Source organism: Aythya fuligula, chromosome 11 (assembly GCF_009819795.1).
Source record: "Aythya fuligula isolate bAytFul2 chromosome 11, bAytFul2.pri, whole genome shotgun sequence".
Lineage (NCBI taxonomy): Eukaryota > Metazoa > Chordata > Aves > Anseriformes > Anatidae > Aythya > Aythya fuligula.
Window position 1 is genome coordinate 3,392,419 of NC_045569.1, and position 22,770 is coordinate 3,415,188.

A 22,770-nucleotide genomic window follows, 5' to 3' on the forward strand; every position below is an offset into this window, starting at 1 on the left:
TACGAAGAAGGAAATGTTTATTCATTGTTCACTCATTTGCATTCACATTTTAGCCTTAATAAAATAGTCTAGCAGAAAACATAGTAGCTGATGGCAGCTGAAAACAGATTTCCCAGAAGCAAAAACATCCCCACCGTTTGTGGGCTGTTCTATCTGCTTGCCCACAGTCTTACCACAGTGGGCTTTCTGGCTTTGCTATTAAAGTCTACTCCCCACAGCCATCTGCTTATTCCACCCTCCGTATGGTAGGCTCACTACTTCTCTTTTGTCTTTACGTTTAACTCACGTCATTTCAGTAGTCCAATTCACAGTATATCCTTACAAACAATTGTATCTAAGTGTGGCTTGTAGGCAGATAAAAGCAGTTAGGGAACTCAAGAATCTGCAGTTAACTGCTGATGCCAGCACGTCTTTGCACTTTATGCAACAGAATCTTCTGTAAGCTGAATAAGGTGGATTAAACAGGGATTTTTGCAGCTCTTTAGAGCTTCAAAATCTAGATTCATTGGAAAAGTCCTATACATTTAAAAACTTTCTGAAAAAGAGAATTAAAATGAAGTATTTCTAGAACATGGGAAATGTGTGTGTGATCTAAGTGAGTCTTCGCTAACTCTTCTTATACCCGTCAGAATACATTCATTTTAAAGCAAAAATTGAAAAAGAAATGTTTAATGTCAAATATTGTGAAAGTATCATTCAGTATCATGTTTTATTAATTAACTGTGAACACAGTCATAAGTACTCACCATACAGCTCAGCAAACCCATTCATAGGTACACGTGATGTGCCAGTAACAAATTGCAGTAATCTTATTCTCTTTTCAGAGTCCATCATTAAGACTGCCTGTGTATGATAATAATTACAATTAAAGTTTTAGTTGAGAAGTTTAAATTATGATTTTACACAGAAGATTTTTTCTTTATTTTTCATATATATAAGAATATATATATTTAATGACATGTCGTCTACTTCTTTGCCTATTGCTAAATAGCTATTAAGTCAGCAATTTTTAATGTGGCACTAACCATATTCTTATATGGTTACTCATTTTGCAAGTTGTAAAATACTTCCCTTGAAGATTCAGCCTCTGTATTTTTTTTATTTTAAGTTTCTTGATGTGATGAACTAGCAGCCAAATTCCTGTTTTATCAAACAGAAGACTTTAATGCCTCTTTAGTATAGCAGCACACAGAAAACTACACAGAAATATTCAACCCCTGACTTTTTTTTTTTTTTTTTATAAGTAAGTTATCAGTAGCATATTATGTTTTTATCGTGCATCTCATGTATGGTTTTCTTACCAACTTTCTCAGGGGTTTTAGTGTACAAATATTTACCTAACTACTAGTGAATCACATGATAGCCTAACATAGAGGAAAGCTGAAAAGCCTAAGCTTTTCAACAGGTTTTCTTGATAAAATTAAAAAAAAAAAAAAAAAAAAAGAGAGAAGAAAAGAAAAGAATTTCATGATACCTTCCAGAACCACTGTATTACTTGATGGTTTACATTGTAGCCATTTTTGTATTTTGTATGTAGTTTCCAATCAGCCACATCCACATCTCCCAGTCCACACATTAACAACTACATAAATAGGAAAAAAATAATAATGATCAAACCAGGAAAAGTGTAAGTCAGTAACATTAACTTCCAGCGTATTTTGTTTTCTTTTCCATGATATACTTACCTCCAGCTCATTTTCATCAAAAATTTTAATCAGATCCTGAGGTATTAGTTCAAAAAAGCCCTAAAAAAGGTGAAGGAAGTTTTTAAAATCAAGTTAACATTTAAACATTTTCGTTTACTAAGAATTATATTTCAGTTGTAGTAAATAGAGTCTAAGCTAAACATCAAATACCAATCTTTGGACACCAGCAGTTCCCTGTGTGATCATAGGACACTTAATTCTGACATATTTCACATTTCTTTACTGTGCTCCACTCAATGGTGAACATGTAACTTTGAATGTCATATATGTAATATTACTTATACAAATATGGATAAACCAACTAGTTTAATTTAATCCTATTAGTCTGATCTCATTTTTATTTTTTCAGAATTCATTAAATAATTTGCGTTACTGCTAAAGCTGTCAGCCAGGATTGAGAAAGGAGCCAACTTTTCAATATGAATTAAACATCTCAGTAAACATTTACCAAAATTACTTAAGACTGAGAAAATTCAATAATTTCCACTGCCTTTTTTATACCTGTAACAAAGCTATCTATGGGTCTTTAGGATGCCACATTCTAAAAAATTTTTCTTAAGATTATATGCAACAAATTCTAAAAATGCCTTTTGTATTTATAATTATACCTCTTTAAAGGCTGCCATTTGTTTCTGTACTCTGCTCACAAATCTCCACTGTATTACAAGACTGTAAAAAAAAAATTGAACATTTTAAATAAAAACAATTTATACACAAAACGACTTGATTTTGTTACTGTAGCCAACACATAACCCCAATTATCAAGGGGCTATCCAGCAAGATACATTGCACGGTGACCAGTACTTACTGAATATAGTCTCTCTTGTTCTTGTTGGTTACAACTATTTCTGATCCACCACTTTTCAGTTCATGTTGATGGGTCTAAATGTGGTACATAGAATTAGCCTTATGTGAGATACATATGTAACAATTCATGCATTAATATTAGGTAACTTAGGTAACTTTGAATACAGAATTTGAAATCTATGAGAAACAGAACCAGTTTCACAGGTCACGTGAATAAATGGATTTTTTTTTTTCCCTAATGTATTATTCAGGGATAGCAGACAGGGATACAGTGTGGCAATGTTGATTTTCTTTGACCTGCTTCAGTGATTGGAGCTGCTCTTTAATTTGTACACAGGTTTTCAATAGTGCTGGCTTCAATAACTGCACATCCAATGACCAGGCCTTTTTTCCAAATTTCCAGGAAAAACACTTACAGAACAGTTCCAGCCATTGCTCCAGTAAATAAGTGAATCTATATGCGTATCAGTTACTGAATGATTCATACCACCAGAACCTCAGTAAACAAATACCTGATTTTCCAATTTATTACAAATGCACTTTTTCATGCTCCTACTTGGGCTGTACAAGACCGCAAAGGCTTAAATCTCTCTGGCCCCTGTAAGTTAGAAATACTATAGGTATTTCTATGTGACCTGCATCTTAGGCAGCATTCTACGTAACACTATACTGGTTTATTCCATAGTTATCTTGCACAGCTTAAAATAAACAAACACCCCCCCCACACACACACTATTATTACCTCTGAGGGAAATTTACAACTCCAGTCATTTCCAAAAGGGCACATACTTTCAGTGAATCATGTAAGAAAAATCTATCCCCTAGATTAAGTAATGGGTATATGGATATTTTAGTCTTAGTTGCATTCACAGAAACAGCAAGCTACATTTTAATGCAAGTATTAAGATAAAAGCATAAGCTATTGTTTTGAAGGCTGTGCTTATTTCCAAGTCACGTCACTGCCAGACTAACAAAGCACTGAATGAGCATATGCCAGCTGAAGGAAGAAGCTGAGTAAACAAACCAACATGACTGAATTGTGAATTATTTTTTTTAAGGTGTTCTTAATACCATAAAATCAGCTAATTTCACAGGCCAAGTGTTTTGTTTCATTTGTCTGTTCTGCTTAACATAAGCATACTAACCTGTCCAAAAAGTTCTTCATCAACTATAAATCTAAGGTCCAGCTCTGCTGGATCATTTTCAAGAATCCATCTCAGAGAATTGTAATATTCACTATCCTAAAAGAGAAAATTACAAGTTTAATGAATGAATACAGAAGATTTATCTGAAGTAGGCACAGCAAAATCAGTTTTTCTTAAATTAAGACCAACTGGATTAAAAAACTTCCGGTCTTTTGCAGACCAAGTGCGATAGTGATTTCATTGTATTTAACTGTCAAAGCCAACAACAACTACTTCTCTACTAAAGGGAGAAGAATTGTGTTTCAAGGACCTTGAAAAGCAGATATATCGGAAAGCTTCTAGCAATGAATCCTCAACAGAATAGCGTGTAGCTTAAAATTTGGGAAGAAAATGTGAAAAAATAACATATTTAAATGCATTTTATATATGACAAATATTTTTCAAGAATAAACTATAGTGCAGATTTTCTCCTGTTTCTTTCATTCACTATTGTCAATATTCTCATGGGGACATGACAAACTAGAACATAACGTTCCCTTTCCAGATACAGTACTACATCATGGGGTCTGGTCTTTTGCATTAGGAAAAGCTTCTGTTTAAAGAAGCACAGTTGTACAGAACAATGATGGGAAACCTTTCAGTGTTTGGTGTCAGGTTTAGTTTTAGAAGAACTATGACAGTCTAACTACTTTGGTGCCAAAAGGTGGCACTAGTATGAATGGTGTTCCAGCATAGACCTTTGAAGAAGCCTATGAGGTTTACAAACTGATGTAATGCCTAGCTGGTGCCTGAGTATTTATTTTACACATATTTGAGCTCACAACTTCTACAGCTCTGATGTAGACATTCCTGCTACAGTACAGCTCATCAAAGAAAAACGGCCAAATAAAAAGAAATTCCGTCAGGATTCAAACTGGATGCACAAGCTAGTAATTCTGAAAAAGACTGCTCAAATTTAAGTATGAGAGGAGTGCTGCCAGTTTGACAATAATTGTATTTAATCATTAATGTCTCAGCCTCAGGAATTGTTGAGAAATATACTTAGTTGGTTTGTTATTAAAGCACAATAACTTGCGCTTCTTAAAAGCACAGTTACTGTAAGCATCAGGAACAAAAAATGGAACAATTAAATACTTGTTTCCTTTACCAGATACTAACTGCTCAAATTTGAGTAACAGTTTAAAGAGACTGAACAGAGAATCACTCTGCCACAGCTGCTCCAGATAAGAACCATTATCAGGGAAACAAACACATAAAATTTAGCAAAAGGCTGTTTTCCTCTGAAAATAGTATACTGAATTACTAGTAAATATTTTCAACCTCTGGAAGTTTGAGTAATATGTTTTTGTTTAATAATCAAAATACACAAACTAATTTAAAAAACATGGTGGCAACAGGGATCCCTGAGATGTTAGTATTTATATTTAATTCTAAGAATCTTACTGTCAAAAATACATTTAGCAATATCATAAAGTTTAGCATCAAGTTTTCAGTACAGCGTAACTGACTTAGAACAGAGCTTAGGCCTGTCTGTTTTCCACTGAAAGTTTTAATTCCTATGCAACTTAGTTTTATTAAGGCTGTATCCTAAAATTTCCTTGAATTGTGCACTTTCAACTTTCACAATGTCATTAATGATATATAGGAAAAACTTAACATGAAAACCTAACATATGAGATAGGTAAATTACATACCACAGACTCCATATCATGAAGTGTTATTGGTTTTTGTAGCATCATCTTGTAAAACGGACGAATAAAAAAGGCTTTAAAGAAGAACAAATAAATTGAACAGTCGGTAACAAAATTCAAGATGTACACAATATTAATCTAAACATCATATAACATAAAATAAATACTAACCATCCAAAAGTTTGCCATGATAAACAGCCATTCCAGCTACTCGACCTATAAACTTGAAATATGAGAGATGATCTTCATTGCAGAGTCCAGAGTTTGGGTTGATCTGCAGAGTATAGTTATCTCTGAAGTTGAGAGAAGCAGCAGGAAAGAGAAACAAAAACACAAAATTTTGTACTATTAGAATGGTCCCACATTAGAAGATCTGAAAGGTATCATTAATTAAATCAGATATAACTTTTCATGAAGTTAAAGAAAAAAAGTATTTGGATTAGGAAATAACTAACCTAATAATTAACTAATACTCACTGGAAGATTCTATTAGCTTAGCAGAAGTAAAAGTTTTTAATCACCACAAACTACCTTTGAATGTTAGAGATATATCAAAGATAAGTGCTTAACTCCGATTAATTTTAAAGGAGTAAAAATAATATTCTCAGCATTATATGTTAAATATTGGCTCTTTTTACTGTAAATAGTGGATGGTTGCAGGTGTACCTTTGTGTATGTAAAGATGACACAGCTTACAGCTGAAAAAAACACTGGTATTGTTTCCACAATATTCTTCTGACAAGCTAAGAACTAGTTACAGAGTATTTCATTTATTATCAACTAAACCCTCACATGGTTTAGGAGGGAGAAGAAAGGAGGAAAAAAAAAAAAGTAACTCAATTCTCAAAATACACAGGAGAAACAGAATCGATCTCCTTAACTTAAGTCTTCTGGACCTGCATTACTTACGTAGCTGAATATTCGAACAATCCATAATAAGGATTAAACATTTCCTTAGAGAGAAGGAAGAACCATTCCCTGGCTACTCCTCCGTAGTCTAAACCTTTTTCACCATCAAATTCAATCCAGAGTCTTGCTTTAAGGAAATCTGCTCTCTTTACAGCTATAATTCTTCTATAAGAATCCTCAAGGATTGTTGTGCGATGAATTTTCATTTCAAATCTGTTTGGAATATCACTCTAAAAAATACGAAACAAAAAGCAATAAGAAAACAGAATAATGAGACAAAAAAGTATTCCTACAATATTAAAAGAAAAAACAACCTACTTAGCATTTGAAGTCACAGGAACAAGCCACAAGGTTTCTATTTACTTTCATATACGAAAATGTTTAAACAAAGAAATATCCAAGGAGCTCATAACTTGCTGATGAGCTTTCAGATCAAGCCCCCTATAAACCTGGGATAAAACTTTGCTGAAGTATTAAAACATTACATGAGAACAGAATATATTCTTGATATCACTTGTTTTCAGCCAGTTTACTTCAGCAATTACTTTAGGCAAAATTCAGAAATTCATAAAAATGGAACAAAGTTTCAATGCATTTTGCCAGATTACAATGATGCAATGGAACTCAATATATTTCAGATTTCACTAGTCATATGTTGCATAGAAATAGTGGATTTTTGAATGCAGAAATGCCCAAATTAGGGAGATAAAAAGGGAATGCTGCCTTTAAACCTAATGCTTATTTATATCCAAAACTTGCTTGGTCCAAGAAACAAACAAAAAATAATTAAGTTGGGGTGATTAGAGTGCATTATGTGACATTTTCTAAACTGCAAAATAATGTACAATACTATATATCAAATTTACAAAGTGGCTGAAATACACAGGTCTTTTTCATCATGTCAGAAAGCAAAAGAATACAAACATCTTATTTTGAGTTGCTAATCAACGTTTCAGAAAAGAACTTCAAAGAATAGTAAAATTAATTTCTAAACCTAAATGTAACTGATTAAAATAGTATTCAATAAGTCAATCTCAATTTAAATCAACTTATTACTTTAATTACCATTTAGATAGTTGTGAATGTTTAAAATGCAATGGTAACGTACGGTTTACAAACTACACGTGTATTTCTTAAATTGCTACAATTATATTGTAGGCACGAGCTGTCTATCACTTCTCAGATTAGGGTAATTTCATTTGAATAGATGGTAAGCTTGTTTTAATTATGAACACAAAAAAAATAAACGTGTATGTAATTACATACAATTTACAGGTCATCTCAAAGTGTGTATGTCTCAGAAAGGCTAGAGACAAATTTTGACTTCCAAAAACTATTATATGCTGTATCAGAGATTTCCCAATTCTTCTGCTGACAGGCTACTTCTAGGCTAACTTTTTAATCTTTTAGAATTTCTGCTTTTCAATTAGATTGCTTTCAGTCTCACGGCTCCATAGTCAAAAACCTCACTGTTAGATTAAACACTAATTGTAACAAGTTGTTGCTTCGTAAGTGTATTTGCAATCAGAAAGTCCTTCTAACATTCTCTAAGCAGGTTAGAGAAATTCAACTTATTTTTACTGTAACCTAAGCTTTCCTATGTGTAGGGGCACACATCTCTTAACCTTCTCCTAGACTGCTGCTGATTACTAACCTGTTTCTTCAATTTCTTTCTGAAGAACTCATATTTCCTCTTATAGTCTCTGGAGTAAGGCACAGCCTTCAAAAAAAAAAAAAAGGGAAGAAAAAAACTGAAAAACTGCTTCAGATACTCTAACAATTAATGTAAGAAACCAGTCTATATTTGTAAAACATACAAAATATATTTAAGTTATGAGAAAACAAGAATACATATTTTTACTAAGTATGAAAGGTATTTTCAATGTATCAATCTATGGACAGCTCAAAACATCTGAAATGAAAAGTACTGCTTTTTTCAAAACATTTGTTCTACCAGTTCCACAGAATTTATTCTGTACTTCACTATTAACTGATGTAACTGATTAAAATCATTGATTTGCCTAGATCAAAGTGCCCAAATGTCCGGTGACTTATATAACACATAATCTTTCCTTGCTGTATCATGAGAAACCTGGCTACAAACACCTCTATTTTCCATGGACAGAGAAGATTGTTTACATATGTGGGCTATTAATAAACACAGATATCAGTTGAACACTAAAACCCATCTATAATTATAATGTGTACCATCTTTGCAATTAGTCCTGGTAATTTTGCACTTCAGATTAAGTATCAAGGCTACATAATTATTTTTCCGTTGGAAATTAATTTCATTCTTTTTACAGCCATTTTCTTGTTGAAATGATTTTTATTACTAGCATTTAAAGACCACTTCCACAAAAAACCTTGTGAACAGTCTTTCAAGAAATAAAAATGCCTTGTTCAAATATCATGGAAGTTTTGTCTTCTAGACCAGGGTACCTGATAAATGATAAGTGTTTGTTTGGATTCTATTATGCAGTTTTCAAGAGTATGATTAAAGCTATGTAAACAGAACTTACTGGTCCAGTTATTGCCACATTCTGCAGTCGAGGATCCTCCCATTGTGTTTTCTTTGTATCTGCAAGGTATTTCATAATTTGTTACGCTAATTTAGGTAACATTAACTAATAAAATTATGAGTGGTAGGAAAACAGTACATTGTACATACTGTGGTTTATGAAGAATACTCTTCCATCTGTGTGAGTTCTCTCTTCCCAACCTGGCTGTAAAAAGGAGGCACTTTTAATATAAATTTCTAACCATACAGTTTGCATAGAACCCAGGTGATCTGCAGTTGTGGGGATTCCCCCTGTCCCACATTCCCCCTATTCTCAACAGTGGAATTCAAAATTTAGTGTTTTTTTGTTTGTTTGTTTTGTATGAAAAAAGCAGGCTGCATTTTTTCACGTACAAGTTTTGATAGTACTAGTTTAAACTAAATTGTTGTACCTGAAAAACAAGTAAAATGTTTTGAGTAAAATGGCTTACTTACTGGTAATGGCCCTAGATCTACTGGATCTAAGGAAGTTTTTCTCCTCAGATGAGCAGGAATTTTCAGTCTTGGATCTTCCTTTGAAAGCAAAATAACAAGCACGTTAAAACTGTTTTGAGGTTTGTGTTGTTTTAATTTTGTTTTCCTCCTTGTTAATATTAATGTAAAGAACATGCCTATGACCAACAATATAATTCTTGCATATTCTACAGCTAGGCGATTCCCTGGGGATTCTCAGCCTTCTAGTACTTTACAATCATAATCTTTTACTAAAATTTATTCAAATTCTCTCACTTTTCTAAATATCAAAAATTCCCTCACTCAACTCAGTTTTCATGTAATTGAGAAAATTAATCTTTCCAAAGGCTTTCTGGGACATCTTGTGCTTTTATTTTATTTATTTAGTTAGTTAGTTTTTAAATTTTATTTTGTGGTTTGTGTTTTGGGGGGTGGGAGGAAAAATATTTGTATTAAGCGATGTCTTTCCATAATCCTGAAAAAATTAACTTTCACTTTGAATCAGTTTCACATATTTCTTTATATTTCCCTTTCACCCAACAGTAATACTGACCTACTTTTCAAATGCTTAAGACAATCTAATAGCACTGACTAGTGGTATGCAGCGCCACTCCGTGGAACCGTAGCTGTACAACACCCTCATCCATATTGCAGCTGCACCTGACCTGCTTCAAGAATTCACAGAAATTTGCATTGTGTGCTTTACTGCGTGCGACAGGCTCAAGGTAATGGATTTCTTGCTGGAAGATAAGTTTACAAATCCCATTTCTATGAACAGTGCATATAAGCTATCACAGTTCTACTGCTATAACAGAAATGTCATTTAGGAGATGCATCTGCAAAACTCATTCCCATACACGTTTTCCTCCTTCCAAGCTAAACTTTCAAGTGATAATACAGTCTGTAAAATTCATGATGTTCTACTCAGGAAAAGTATTTTAAATGACTTTGCATTTTTGTCACATATGCTCCTTAACAGAGACAACACAGCTATTTTGCCTGAATGTGAGATGTCAGCCTCACAACACCGTCTTCGCTGACAAGTCACATCCACATTTGTAGTTTTTTGTTTTTTGTTTTTTTTTTTAATAAAAAAGATGCCAGCAATGAAATCTTGACACTGAAGAAATCCACACAATCTTGCTGAAAGCAGCAAAACTTTGAACTGAAAGGAACTAGAATTTTGGTCCATGAAAATAATTTTCCATTACCCATGTTGTAGTTTTGGTGTTGTGGTCAATAAAGAATGGTCTCCCATTGGGTGCATGTCGAACTTCCCAGCCCTTAGGGAGAAAACCTTGCTCCATTTCAGGCTGCTGATTAGGAGACTGTTGTGGTAAATCACTTGATGTTGCTTGTGGTTGTCTTGCTACAGAAGTACTTTGTGCAGTTGACAACTGACTCGCTTCCACAGCAATCTATGGATAAAAGACAAAAAAACATAAGCCATTTAGGAGCAACGTATTTTTTCTGTTAAGGTACCAATATTTCTTGACTCATGAAAGCAGTTGCATAAAGCAAATGCCAGACAGTACACAGATTTGTTTATCAACAACATTAACTAACAATTACAGATAATGTGACCAGAGATAAAGTTTTTCAGGCTTCTCCAACAGCTACCACACTCCAGAAGGCTTTCCTGGTACATTAACTGTAGAGTGACTTGCTGTAAGTATTACTATTCCTAGCTCTAGTTGCATTCTCTCAGATATTTTATGTGGTGCTTTATCATTTTATTCCTTTCAAATATTTTATTTCAAAGAGATCTCTAAACCTTACTTCTATTATGTAAGGTGTTTAAAAGGTTGCATGAGTGAAAACATTAATAATTAGAATACAGAAAGTACCTGTACAACTGGTTTTATCCAAGTAGTAGTTCTAGAATTGTGATCTATATAGTATGACCTTCCTTTTTCATCTTGTCTTTCTTCCCAGCCTGGGGGTAATCCAGACGAAGTAGGCAGTAACTAAATATTAATGATAACAGAAGAACAATGGTTATGAAAACTATGAAACTGACTATGAAAAGGTTTTCCTCTACTGAATTAAACAAAAAACAAAACAAAACAAAACAAAAAAAACAGTAGGCTCATGATTTACTATCAATTGGATACAATGGAAGAGAAGTACTGAAATCCTTACTGAAGTATGAAGTGACCGAATCATTTTACTCATTTGTTTTTAATTCAAGCTGCTTATCTAAAAGGAGTAAAAGAGTAAAAGGATTCGAGGTTTAGGCATGGCTGATCCAGCCCAGTACTTCTGGCTATGAACTCATTGCAAGTTTGCAGTGTCACCATGAAAACATAATAGAAGAATGGCGGTACAGCTCTTATTATAAAGCAAGCAATTTTAAAAACAAAATGTCATGGGAGGATGACTTCCTTCTGCAAGCTCAATTCATGCATTAAACTAATGTTAAACTGAAAACATGAAGTTGGAAGAAGGAAGCTTTACCAATGAACTACGATCCTGCTAGACTCTCATAATTGCAATTTGTACAAGACACCTACCAGAAGGACATTATACATAGCTAAAAAAAAGTTTTACATCCTCCAACTTCTGTGCTACACAAGCCTGTGTTTTTTGGACAATGACATACCACTGGATGTGCAGGTTGCTCTTCAACTCGGTATGTTTGCAGACTACCTCTTCTGCCAGAATGGTTCTTGAAGTATGGGAGAGAAATGACATGAGGTGTTACTGTAACTTTAAGGATGGCAGCAAACAGTCAACAAGGAATATCACACTTAAGAATGTTATAGTTTTCATCTCGAACAAAGTGTCTGATTTGTTTTGAAACATCTATTTAACATTTTGTAAACTAATACAACATTACTAGAAATATTAAGTTCTCAGTGTCTATTGTAACTTCAGAGAAAATTTTTTAAAAAGGTTTGTGAAACTTCTGAAAACAATAGCCATTTTGGCATTTAAAACATTAGTTACTTGCAACTAGTTTTACTCCAATTGAATTTACAATATAGAACTTAGTGCATTATCTTGTAGTAGACTAAAGCCTACAATACATGAGAGCCAACACAACTTTACAGAGAGCAGATTAAATCCATAGTAAGATATGAGAGTCTGAGATACCCGCTTTCCAAGAAAGGTGATTCAATTCCTGTAGTTTGCATAGGCACATGCTTTTCTGCCTAGAGGTGTTTTTTAGATCTCATCTGCAACTGTACTTCATCTTGCTCCAGAAGTTCCAAAGTTACTTAAAGGTTTATTCCCTATCAATGTACCCATTTAGGATATTTCAAAGAAAAGGCATGTTTTCAAATTTCTTTTTTGGGGAGTGGGGCAGGTGGTGGAGGTGAGGGGATGCAAGACTGTCAGTTCTAATTGGCTGTTGCAAATAACTTGAACATCTGCTTCGTCCTGTGCTTAAGCTACCCACCAAGCAAGCTGAAGTAATATTTTCCATAAGATTCTGAGTACACATCAAGTCTTGTTGCTCTCATTTTGCTATTGCCAGAAACACTGGAGACGCCTTTGCACAATCTCTCACACACACACAAAAATTACCTTCAATTCATACTAGGAATGGCAATGTGAGCATCACAAAAACTGATGATTTCACCTCTGTAGTCTTTCCTCAATGAACAGTGGTTTTCTTAAGTCATGTATTTATATATATCAGTTTACAAGGCCGTTTGTGAGGTTCAAGTTTCACAAGACAGCTGAGCTTATTTAATTGCTTACTGCCACCAAAAAGACAAGTCTCGCTCCTTGCTGTATCCTCCTGCTACTTTGCCTTTGCTGGTATAGCATTTATTAGACAACCTAGGGTGCTGTTCCAGCTTGCTAAAACAGCAAAAAAACACAGTTGGAGAGGAAAAGTGTTTTCTGCTGGTTTAGCCACCTGAATGGACCCACTAGGAGGCCAGACAGGTTTCACAGTTGGAGCAAAGGTTGTAGAACTGTAAGAGTGAGGTCCCCTTTTCACTGCTATGTAGTCCTCAGGTTTACTCAGCCCAGTCATAAAACGTCATTCCAATATTCATAATGAGAAATTAGTTATTTTTAAACTTGTCCTAGGGGAAAAAGTTAACAGTACAGAACTATTTCCCTAGATATCAAGATAATCATACACAGCTTTCTTTATCTGTGCTTTTCAGCAGTAATCAACCCAGCATAATACTAGAATAAGAGGTAGATTTAGAAGCTGAAAAATAGCTGACAAGTCTGTTTTAGTTTCAGGCAGAAATTCCTGTTCCCTATAAGTGAAGTGGTAAACAATACAATGGTTGCCTAAATGGGCTTCTATCGTAAAATCACTCTTAATTTCTCAACATCTGTGATAAAATTAAGTATATATTAATTAATACACAGTATTCATGCATCTACTTCTAGCAGTAGTAACATATTGTGTAAAATATTCTAAATATTTCTATATGAACAACAAGAAAAAGAATTTACCATGTAGGCTGTTGACTGGCCAGTAGCTGAACTTCCAGAGGTAGTAAGTCTGGTATTCAACTCTTCTGCAAGATGAGTCTGTACATCACAATTATTCTGTGGGAGAGGTATTTGAGGGTTCTCATTGCTATACATTGTTGCCTCATCTTCAGTTATAATTTCCCAGCTCTTTAAATAGAAAACAGAGGAAAAAAAACAAAAACATTTTTAAGAGTAGGTATAAGTTACTGATATTTAAAGCAAGTTTTTTGACTAAAGTTAAAAATCTACCTGCATTTCAGAAATATTCAGAAATATTTGTTTTTACCTCAGGGGAATCTCTGTTGTCTAGATTTTCAGTATCCTCTGATATCTGTCGCCGATGAGTGAATGCATGCTGGGCTTCCAACTGCATGTTACCCATATCTGCAACAGCTACATTGTCCCTATTGGAAAAAAAAATAAATTATTATATATATATACACACACACACACACACATATATATATGTATCAGCATACATAGTCATTTCATCTTCCGAAAACGAAAACATACATTATAGTCATTTTGGAAGAAAAAAAGAGAAGCAGTCACGAGCTATACAGATTAATGTAATCTGTTTAAAGAGAAGTATTCATGTTGATAGGAAGCGTAAGTAAAACTAAAGAGCCAGATAGCATTTCAGGTATTGTTTTTGTAATTCATATGCTAAGGGACAAAATCTGGGGGGAAAAAAATAGAAGTTCTTTCCATTACTATGATTATGTCTTACAATTGTGACCAGTTCCAATTTGAGTATCAACTTCCAGAGAGCAGGAAGGGTGCTGTGCAGTTAAATTGACCACTAGTCAATGACCATTACACATCGGCTTGAAGATTAAAATGTCAAAAGGTCTCTACTAATTTTCAAGTTATATATTTTCCAGTTCCCCTTGCTTTCAGTGTAGACTAAAAATTAATATGAGGCTTGAATTTTCAGGACAAAAGGCTTACTGAGCAGTTGGTCTTTTCCACTGTGTTCTCCTGAATTCATGATTGACATAATAGGTCCTGCCGAGGATGTCTTGCCTTTCTTCCCAGCCTGAAGGCAGTGGAGGAGATTCCTGCTGCTGCTGTTGTGGCTGGTTAGCAGCATCCGGTTGGTCCAATATAATCCACCCAGGCTAAGAGGTACAATATTAACAACTTTTAATTAATATTGACAAAGTTGAAAAAAGTATTCCAATTTATTAAGTCACCACCTTTTTAAGGTGAAGTCCTACTATATCTTAGGCTCTTAGTTTTATTGTGTATATTTCTCAAGAAATGAGAGAACAGGTGATGTGTGCAGAAGTCATATTCTTAAAAATCAAATTCCTTAAACACATTAGCATTAGGAGTTCAGGAAAATAAACAGGATTCATGGAATACTGTTTTGTTTTTAAATAGTTTCATACACATGCTGCAACATACTAGTCAGACGAGCATAATACTTTGTAACAGCAGAAGTGATTATGCTAATTAGAGTAATTTAAGGTCTTGAAAAGAGATCCACTGATCTAAACTGGATGTGCTTACTAGAGATTCCAAATTGTAGGAATAGAAATGTTGTTTTTGCAGAGTTACATTGTTTAGAAGGAGGGAATGTGGTACTGAGATATGCTTACAGTGATAAGAAAAGTTTAGCAGGCAACCTTGTAAAATGCAGACAATCAGACTCCTTAGGACAATTAGGTGAAAATCACGGTGTCAAGTCAAGTCAGATAAGTGAAGAAACATTACCACTTCAAGCAGTAAAAATGTCAAAAGAAATTTGAAATTTAACAGGCCGGCGACTGAAGGCCATGCATTGTTTGTGAAGCATCAGATAGATTGTGAATCTGGATTACCCACTCAGTGGGGAAACAGGGGAGGGTCCTGCCATCAAAAGGTATATAAACTGTGTTTTGGAACTAGTAGATGCGCTCTCTCCTGCTTGTGGGGCGCCCGCCATTGCAATCGCGAATAAATTACTACTTCACTGAGATCCTCGCCTGAGCCTAAGTTATTGGCTATGGAGTGTTTCTCACAATTTGGGGGCTCGTCCGGGATCCAGTCACCTACTGGGGAGCCCCACCGCCGCAGCAGCAGGAAGGCATGCCCCGCTGATTTCAGCGGTCCTGTGCATCGACGGTGGCGGTTCTGCGGAAAGCTGACAGAGGGCCCGAGACTGGTTAAAGAGGCAGGATCCGTGAAGTAGTGGGGAAAGGAAGAAGGTAGGCACTCCGGGTTTTTAAGAATCGATCCGGTAACTCTGTGCACAGACCAAGGTAAGAAATATTAAGTATTGCCTTGGGGGTCGGGTGATCTGGTGTATGGTAAGCCCTTGCACGGGGAAGTGCTGGCACTACACCAGGGGAATCTGGTGTACGGTAATCCTTGCACGGGGAAGTGCTTGGAAGTACACCAGGGAATCTGGGAAACTCAGGTGTGCGGTAACGCTGGCACGGGGAAGTGCTTGGCGGTACACCCCCATCTTTCAGTACGTTGGTGTGTGGTGCACTGCAGAAGGGAAAATTCTGTAGCACATACTGGCGAGGGTTAGGAAAGATGGGAAGTACGAGTTCCAGGGAATCTGGTAAACTCATAGGTGTGCGGTAACGCTGGCACGGGGAAGTGCTTGGCGGTACACCCCCATTTTTCAGTACGTTGGTGTGTGGTACACTGCAGAAGGGAAATTTCTGTAGCACATACTGGCGAGGGTTAGGAAAAATGGGAAAATATGAGTTCCAGGGGACAGGGAGATATCCCTGGGGGAGTGCCTACTAATAGTTCTTCCTGAAAAATGATAAGAAATTGGAAACATAATCCCAAAATTAGAGGGATTGTAAAAGAAAAGTAATTAAAAAAAAAAAAATAATAAAAAAAAAAAGGTTAAACATTGTGTATCAGTCTGGACAAAAGAATCAATTAAGGAAACAGCAGTATTTTGGCCAAAATACGGGTCTGATGAAAATTCAGGCTTTAAATTTATGTGTAAACAATGAGATTCCTTTTTCAGAGAAGGAGCCAAGTTATGCTCCCTATAATCTTAATATTGAACTGGTGGCAGCAGCAGTCACTCCAGGAAGGGAGACAGGGACTGTAATTAACACTGTCCCTAAAGAAGGATCGTACTCTAGGCTCTGGCAAGAATTAGAACAAGGTAGAAGATATGTTGAGAATTTTGCCTTCCCTGATACTAACAGTACTAACACTAACTGTGTATCCTCTTAGGTGAACTACCCCCTCCTCCTTACCAGCAGAGAGGTTAGGACTTTTAAGAAGGAGAGGAAGTCTTTATTCAAGAACCCCAACAGCCTAGCTGAACAATTAGACCAGTTCCTACGACCTGATTTATACTCTTGGGGGAGGGAATTATGTCTATAAGTATGTTGTTTACAGGGAAAGAAATGGGAATGATCAGGAGGAGAGCTGCTATACAAGAATGGGAAAGAGCTCATCCTCCAGGACCAGGGGTAATACCGGCAGGGCAGAAATACCCACTTGCCAATCCTGGCTGGAATAATAATAGTGTGCAACACAGAAATCATATGAGAGACTTGGGGTCAGAATGAGAAAGTACTTGGGGATGAGACCTGATGACCCAGTATCCCAAGGGCTCTTGAAAGTTCATTGTGTGATTAAAGCCTTGCAAAATATGCAGAAAATGCTTCAGAAGGTGGGGGGATGTAGTGAACAGTCACTGGGGGACCCTCCTGCGGGAGGCCCTGGAGGTGTGTGTCCGGAGGGGAGATGAGAAGGAAAAGCAGAGAGCGAAACTAATGGTATTGACAGTGCAGCGGGTAGTGAGGCAGAGGGTTGGAGAAAGATGAAGAAAATCTTCAGGGGGAGTCAGTGCCAGGATGGAAAGGAGAGGAAGAGAGATGAAGGAATGGCAGGCAAAGAGGGCTGCCTGTGTTGTGGCCTGAGTCCTAGCAGAGACAGGCTTTGATAAGATGTTTTAAGTGTGGCCAGGCTGGCCACTTCGAATAGGAATATCTGGAGTGGAAGAAGGAGGAAAGAAGGAAAATGGGATGAAATATGCTATATTGATATGTTGTTTCAGTATCTTGGAGGGAAAAGGTATGGAATTAAGTTGGACTCTGACTGAGCCTTTGGTGCTGGTATTAGAAAAGTGCGGGCTGGAGAAAGATAAAGGAAGTGTTAAAAGAGTTGCTGAAGGTGTTAAAGGTGTGGCATGTAATATTTAACAGAGCTGTTTGAAGTTGAATGAGCAGGGAAAGAGGATGTAGGCATTATCTAAGTAACAGTCTAGAAGTTTTGGTATATTTGCATATTTGCTGTGGTGTTTGTTCAGTTTCCCAAGCATCGGGGAGGGGGGAACAGCCTGCTCCACCAGGGGCCTCTCCAGCGGCCGCAGGGGGGTTTCGGCTCCAGCGCCTGGAGCGCCTCCTCCCCCTCCTTCTGCACTGACTTTGGTGTCTGCGGGGGGGTTTCTCGCTCTCTCAACTGCTGTTGAGAAGCAGGTTTTTGTTTGTTTCTTTGTTTGTTTGTTTTCGTGGATGTGCTCTCACAGAGGCACGGACTGTATTGTTCATGGCTTGGCTCTGGGCAGCAGTGGGCCCCTTAGGGCCAGATGAAATTGTCCCTTATCTGCCACGGGGAGGCTTCCGGTTTTTTTTTTCTCACGGGGGCTGCCACTGCAGTTTCCCACCCCCCTACTCACAGCCCCCGAACCTTGCCATCAAACCCAATACACTGGGGAACAGCTAGGTCATTACTGACTTGTAAAGTATCAGGGATTAAATTAACTAATGAAACCCTAAAAAGTGGGGCTGGGATAACAGTGCCACTTTGGGGGGGATACCAAGCTGAGACTAGGGGATAAAATGATCACTGGGTAATTATTGTATGTACCCAAGGCAAGGACTAATCTGTTGGGAAGGGATTTGATGATTAAATTGGGCATTCAACTAGTAAATTATTAGACTGGAATAACAGTGTAATTAATGGAGTGCTCTCAGGCCCTGAGAGCAAATGTATATTCACCTCTGACTGGAAAGACCCTGAAATGGGGGCGGAAGCAACAATATAGGTGGACAATTTTACCTTGGGGGGTTTACAGGGCCACCTATCTATATGGGTAAGTTTTAAAAAAGATTTTGGAGCAATTACAACCTCCCAAGGAGGTATTAATGTTACAAATATGTGGATCATTTTCTATTGTCAGGACAGGAGAAAAGAGTTGTGAAGAAAGCTACTAACAAGCTATTCAACTTTCTGGGAAAGCAGGGCTTGAGAGTATTAAAAAAAAAAAAAAAAAAAGTTACAATATGGAGAAAGAGAAGTCAGGTATTTAAGGCATCTAATGTCTGAGGGAAAATGAAGAATAAATCCAGAGAGGATTCAGGGAATTGTTGAAAATTAAGAAAGAACTAAAAAGTTTTAAAAGAATGATTTTTTTAAGGAATCAGGAGCCATGAAGTCTGAAGGAAAACAGATACTCCCTGATGGGAGAGAAATGCTGAATAAAGTGATAATGAGGCAAATATTAACTGTTTTACATCAAAAGAGTCATTGGGAGGTGCAAGCAATGTGTGATATTGTGCTAAGAAAGTATGTCTGTGTAGGAATATACACTTTAGGGAAGCACATATGCAGAGGATGTACCATATGTCAAAAGGTAAATAAAAAAGTGTTCTGTAACCCATCTAGAGGGGGACGGGAGCCAGGGGTTTGACCTTTCCAAAGTATACAGGTAAACTTTACTGAGTTACTTGTTTGTCCTAATTGACCACGTGACTAGATGGGTGTAAGCTTTCCTGCAAGGGTTAAAGCAGGCCTTAGAGATTGAGTGGGATTTTCACAGCCCCTGGCACCCCTCCTCTTCTGGGAAGGTGGAGCGAATGAATCAGACATTAAAGAAGCAATTAACTAAACTAGTGTTAGAAACCCAACTTCCTTTGGTAAAATGCTTACTCCTACAGGTTTAAACAGCACCAAGAAAGGATATAGGAATTTCACCATATGAGATGCTGTTCAGATTGCCCTATCTGGGCAGAAGGGATGAGATACCACAATTCAAAACAAGAGAGTTTCCTTAAGAACTGTATTCTGGGGTTGTCTTCTTCTTTGTCATCTCTCAGGACCTGTGGGTTGTTGGCTCAAACCCCACCTTTGGAATTCCCCATTCACCACCATCATCCAGGAAACTGGGTCCTGATTCGGACCTGGAAAGAGTCAACTCCGGCCTGAATGGGAAGGACAATTACTGACCACTGAAACAGCCGTAAGAACTGCGGAAAAAGGTTGGACTCACTATACTTGAGTGAAGGCATCTGTCGACACTAGTACCTGGGAAGCTGTTCCTACAAAAGACTTGTTGGAAGTTGAAATTGAAGAGAAAAATCTCGTAGTGGACTCTGAGCAGGATAAGAGCTTACAATTGTAAACTAACCTTTTATTTTCACAGGTAACTAACGAGTGTGACTTGTGATTGAGAGAAAGGACAGACCTATAGCGAACTGCAGTGCTCCCAAGGGGGGGGTTGTTATAGTAGTAGTGTACATCTTATTTTTGTATCGATAATTATTTGGAAACCTAAGGTTTAAAAATAATGACAGGGAAAAATTGATTACTAATTTTGTTTTTAGTGATTCTAGGCCTCAGAGAAGGCCTCGGTCAATTGGTAACTTGGAAAAGGCATGACCAGATAATAGCAAAAACGGGATACCCCATCAAAATATGGGTGACTGTGACAGAGGGTTATGTACCACAAGCCGTCACGTTTGATGCTTGTGAGGTGTTAGCTTGTGGAGATTTAAATGCCCAATGACAATTGAGCAGAAAGAACAAATAACTGGGAGAGACACAACAGCCAGATTGAGAATAGCTGTATGGAAACAATCCTCTATTGCCATCAGAGAAAGGGAGAAACTCAAGGAGAAAACAGGAGAGTAAACAGGAGGCCCTCTGAAATGTGGCAGTTCAAACATTTGAGATTCAAACAGGGTATGGGGACGTGAATGCCTGGATAGAATGGGTCAAATATACTGTCCAGAGTCTCAATCATAGCTACTGCTATGCTTGTGCCTCGGGATGACCGATTGCCCAGATAGTGCCCTTCCCATGGGGGTGGACCAAAGACTCCCAGGGGATGCGATGTATGATTGCATTGTACCAAGAAAAGACTGCCTGGGGAAATGAGGCCTGTAAGTCTCTCTTTGCTGTTTTCTTGCATGATAACAATATCACAGTTCCCCCTGCATTCTCTACAGCTATAGGTAACCATACAGCTTGCCTCTCACGGCAGGGTGTGAGTGCTACCTGGCATCTGGGAGAATTTGCCTTGTGCTACCAAGGACTTGATGGGAAACTGCTCAAGACTAGAGATCCCCAGGGCAGATCTCTGGTGGTACGGTGGAGGGAAGATCTTACGGTCCACCCTACCATCTAATTGGGAAGGCACTTGTGCACTTGTTCAATCAGCTATACCCTTCACCCTGGCATTTGAAAGAGAAACATCACAAATACCCAGAAGAAGTAAAGGAGGCTTAGGAATATCATTTGATGATAGAGTATACATAGATTCTGTTGGGGTACCTAGAGGAGTTCGGGATGAATATAAAGCCAGAAATTAAATTGCTGCAGGGTTTGAGTTACTGTTCTGGTGGGTAACAATCAATAAAAATGTGGATTGGATTAATTATTTCTATTATAATCAGCAGAGATTCATCAATTATACCAAGGATGCGATGAGAGGAATCGCTGAACAACTAGATGCCATCAGCAAAATGGCTTGGGAAAACAGGATAGCATTAGATATGATGCTTGTGGAGAAGGGTGATGTATGCGTGATGCTGGGCAACCATTGTACTTTTATCCGTAACAATACTGCCCCGGATGGCACAGTAACAAGAGCATTGCAAGGGCTTACCACCCTTGCCAATGAATTAGCAGAAAATTCGGGAGCAGACACTTCCATCACAGGATGGTTGAAATCTTGGTTTGGTAAATGGAAAGGGATGGTAATGTCCATATTTACATCCTTGATTATAGTAGCAGGAGTTTTGACAGCTATTGGCTGTTGCGTTATCCCCTGTGTAAGGGGACTTGTCCAGCGGTTAATTGAAACCACATTATTGAAACAAATGACCATAGATCCACCACCCTACTCAGATAAAATGATATTAGAGGAAATGGAGAGCAAAGAAAGTGAAGAACAGGAAGATATTTACCAAATTACACTTAAAATAAATAAATAAATAAAAATAAAAAGAGTTTTTGCAAAAATCAACAGTTTATAAAAAAAAAGAAAAGGGGGGAATTGTAGGAATAGAAATGTTGTTTTTGCAGAGTTACATTGTTTAGAAGGAGGGAATGTGGTACTGAGATATGCTTACAGTGATAAGAAAAGTTTAGCAGGCAACCTTGTAAAATGCAGACAATCAGACTCCTTAGGACAATTAGGTGAAAATCACGGTGTCAAGTCAAGTCAGATAAGTGAAGAAACATTACCACTTCAAGCAGTAAAAATGTCAAAAGAAATTTGAAATTTAACAGGCCGGCGACTGAAGGCCATGCATTGTTTGTGAAGCATCAGATAGATTGTGAATCTGGATTACCCACTCAGTGGGGAAACAGGGGAGGGTCCTGCCATCAAAAGGTATATAAACTGTGTTTTGGAACTAGTAGATGCGCTCTCTCCTGCTTGTGGGGCGCCCGCCATTGCAATCGCGAATAAATTACTACTTCACTGAGATCCTCGCCTGAGCCTAAGTTATTGGCTATGGAGTGTTTCTCACAAAAGTAAAACAGTTAAGATCAGAAGTATGCCTATAAATGGGAGAAAGGTGAAATTCTAAAACAAGCAAGATGTCAGTGTCTGGCTGACTACACTTAAATTAAAACAAAAGAACGTTAAACAGCAGTAAAAATATTGGGCATTGATACTGCCATTAATTCTAAAATAAGAAAGGTTACATGGAAATATGGCAACACAGTATCAGAACAAAATCAGAAGTCTAAGGTGTTTTCCTTTTTAGATACACTGACAAACCACTCCTTTATTTAGAAAAGCTGCCATCAAAAAACCTATTTTATGCAGATTTAGAGCAAGATACAAGCAATAGGAT

At 37.1% G+C, this 22,770-nt stretch overlaps 1 protein-coding gene across 2 annotated transcripts in view; it reads right to left on the reverse strand.

Annotated features, from left to right (window-relative positions):
• NEDD4 (NEDD4 E3 ubiquitin protein ligase) overlaps window positions 1–22,770 on the reverse strand; it is a 61,763-nt gene that overhangs the window by 4,411 nt on the left and 34,582 nt on the right. For both annotated transcript variants that reach the window (XM_032194911.1, XM_032194910.1), the window contains 19 exons: window positions 14,669–14,838; window positions 14,004–14,121; window positions 13,697–13,864; window positions 11,874–11,939; window positions 11,119–11,238; window positions 10,483–10,689; window positions 9,254–9,331; window positions 8,930–8,984; window positions 8,781–8,839; window positions 7,913–7,978; window positions 6,259–6,488; window positions 5,521–5,642; window positions 5,353–5,423; window positions 3,659–3,754; window positions 2,515–2,588; window positions 2,315–2,375; window positions 1,686–1,745; window positions 1,475–1,582; window positions 747–843 (listed from right to left, as the gene is read on the reverse strand). In XM_032194911.1, coding sequence (XP_032050802.1) covers window positions 747–843; window positions 1,475–1,582; window positions 1,686–1,745; window positions 2,315–2,375; window positions 2,515–2,588; window positions 3,659–3,754; window positions 5,353–5,423; window positions 5,521–5,642; window positions 6,259–6,488; window positions 7,913–7,978; window positions 8,781–8,839; window positions 8,930–8,984; window positions 9,254–9,331; window positions 10,483–10,689; window positions 11,119–11,238; window positions 11,874–11,939; window positions 13,697–13,864; window positions 14,004–14,121; window positions 14,669–14,838 — 2,026 coding nt within the window. The remainder of the gene's footprint in view (window positions 1–746; window positions 844–1,474; window positions 1,583–1,685; window positions 1,746–2,314; window positions 2,376–2,514; window positions 2,589–3,658; window positions 3,755–5,352; window positions 5,424–5,520; window positions 5,643–6,258; window positions 6,489–7,912; window positions 7,979–8,780; window positions 8,840–8,929; window positions 8,985–9,253; window positions 9,332–10,482; window positions 10,690–11,118; window positions 11,239–11,873; window positions 11,940–13,696; window positions 13,865–14,003; window positions 14,122–14,668; window positions 14,839–22,770) is intronic.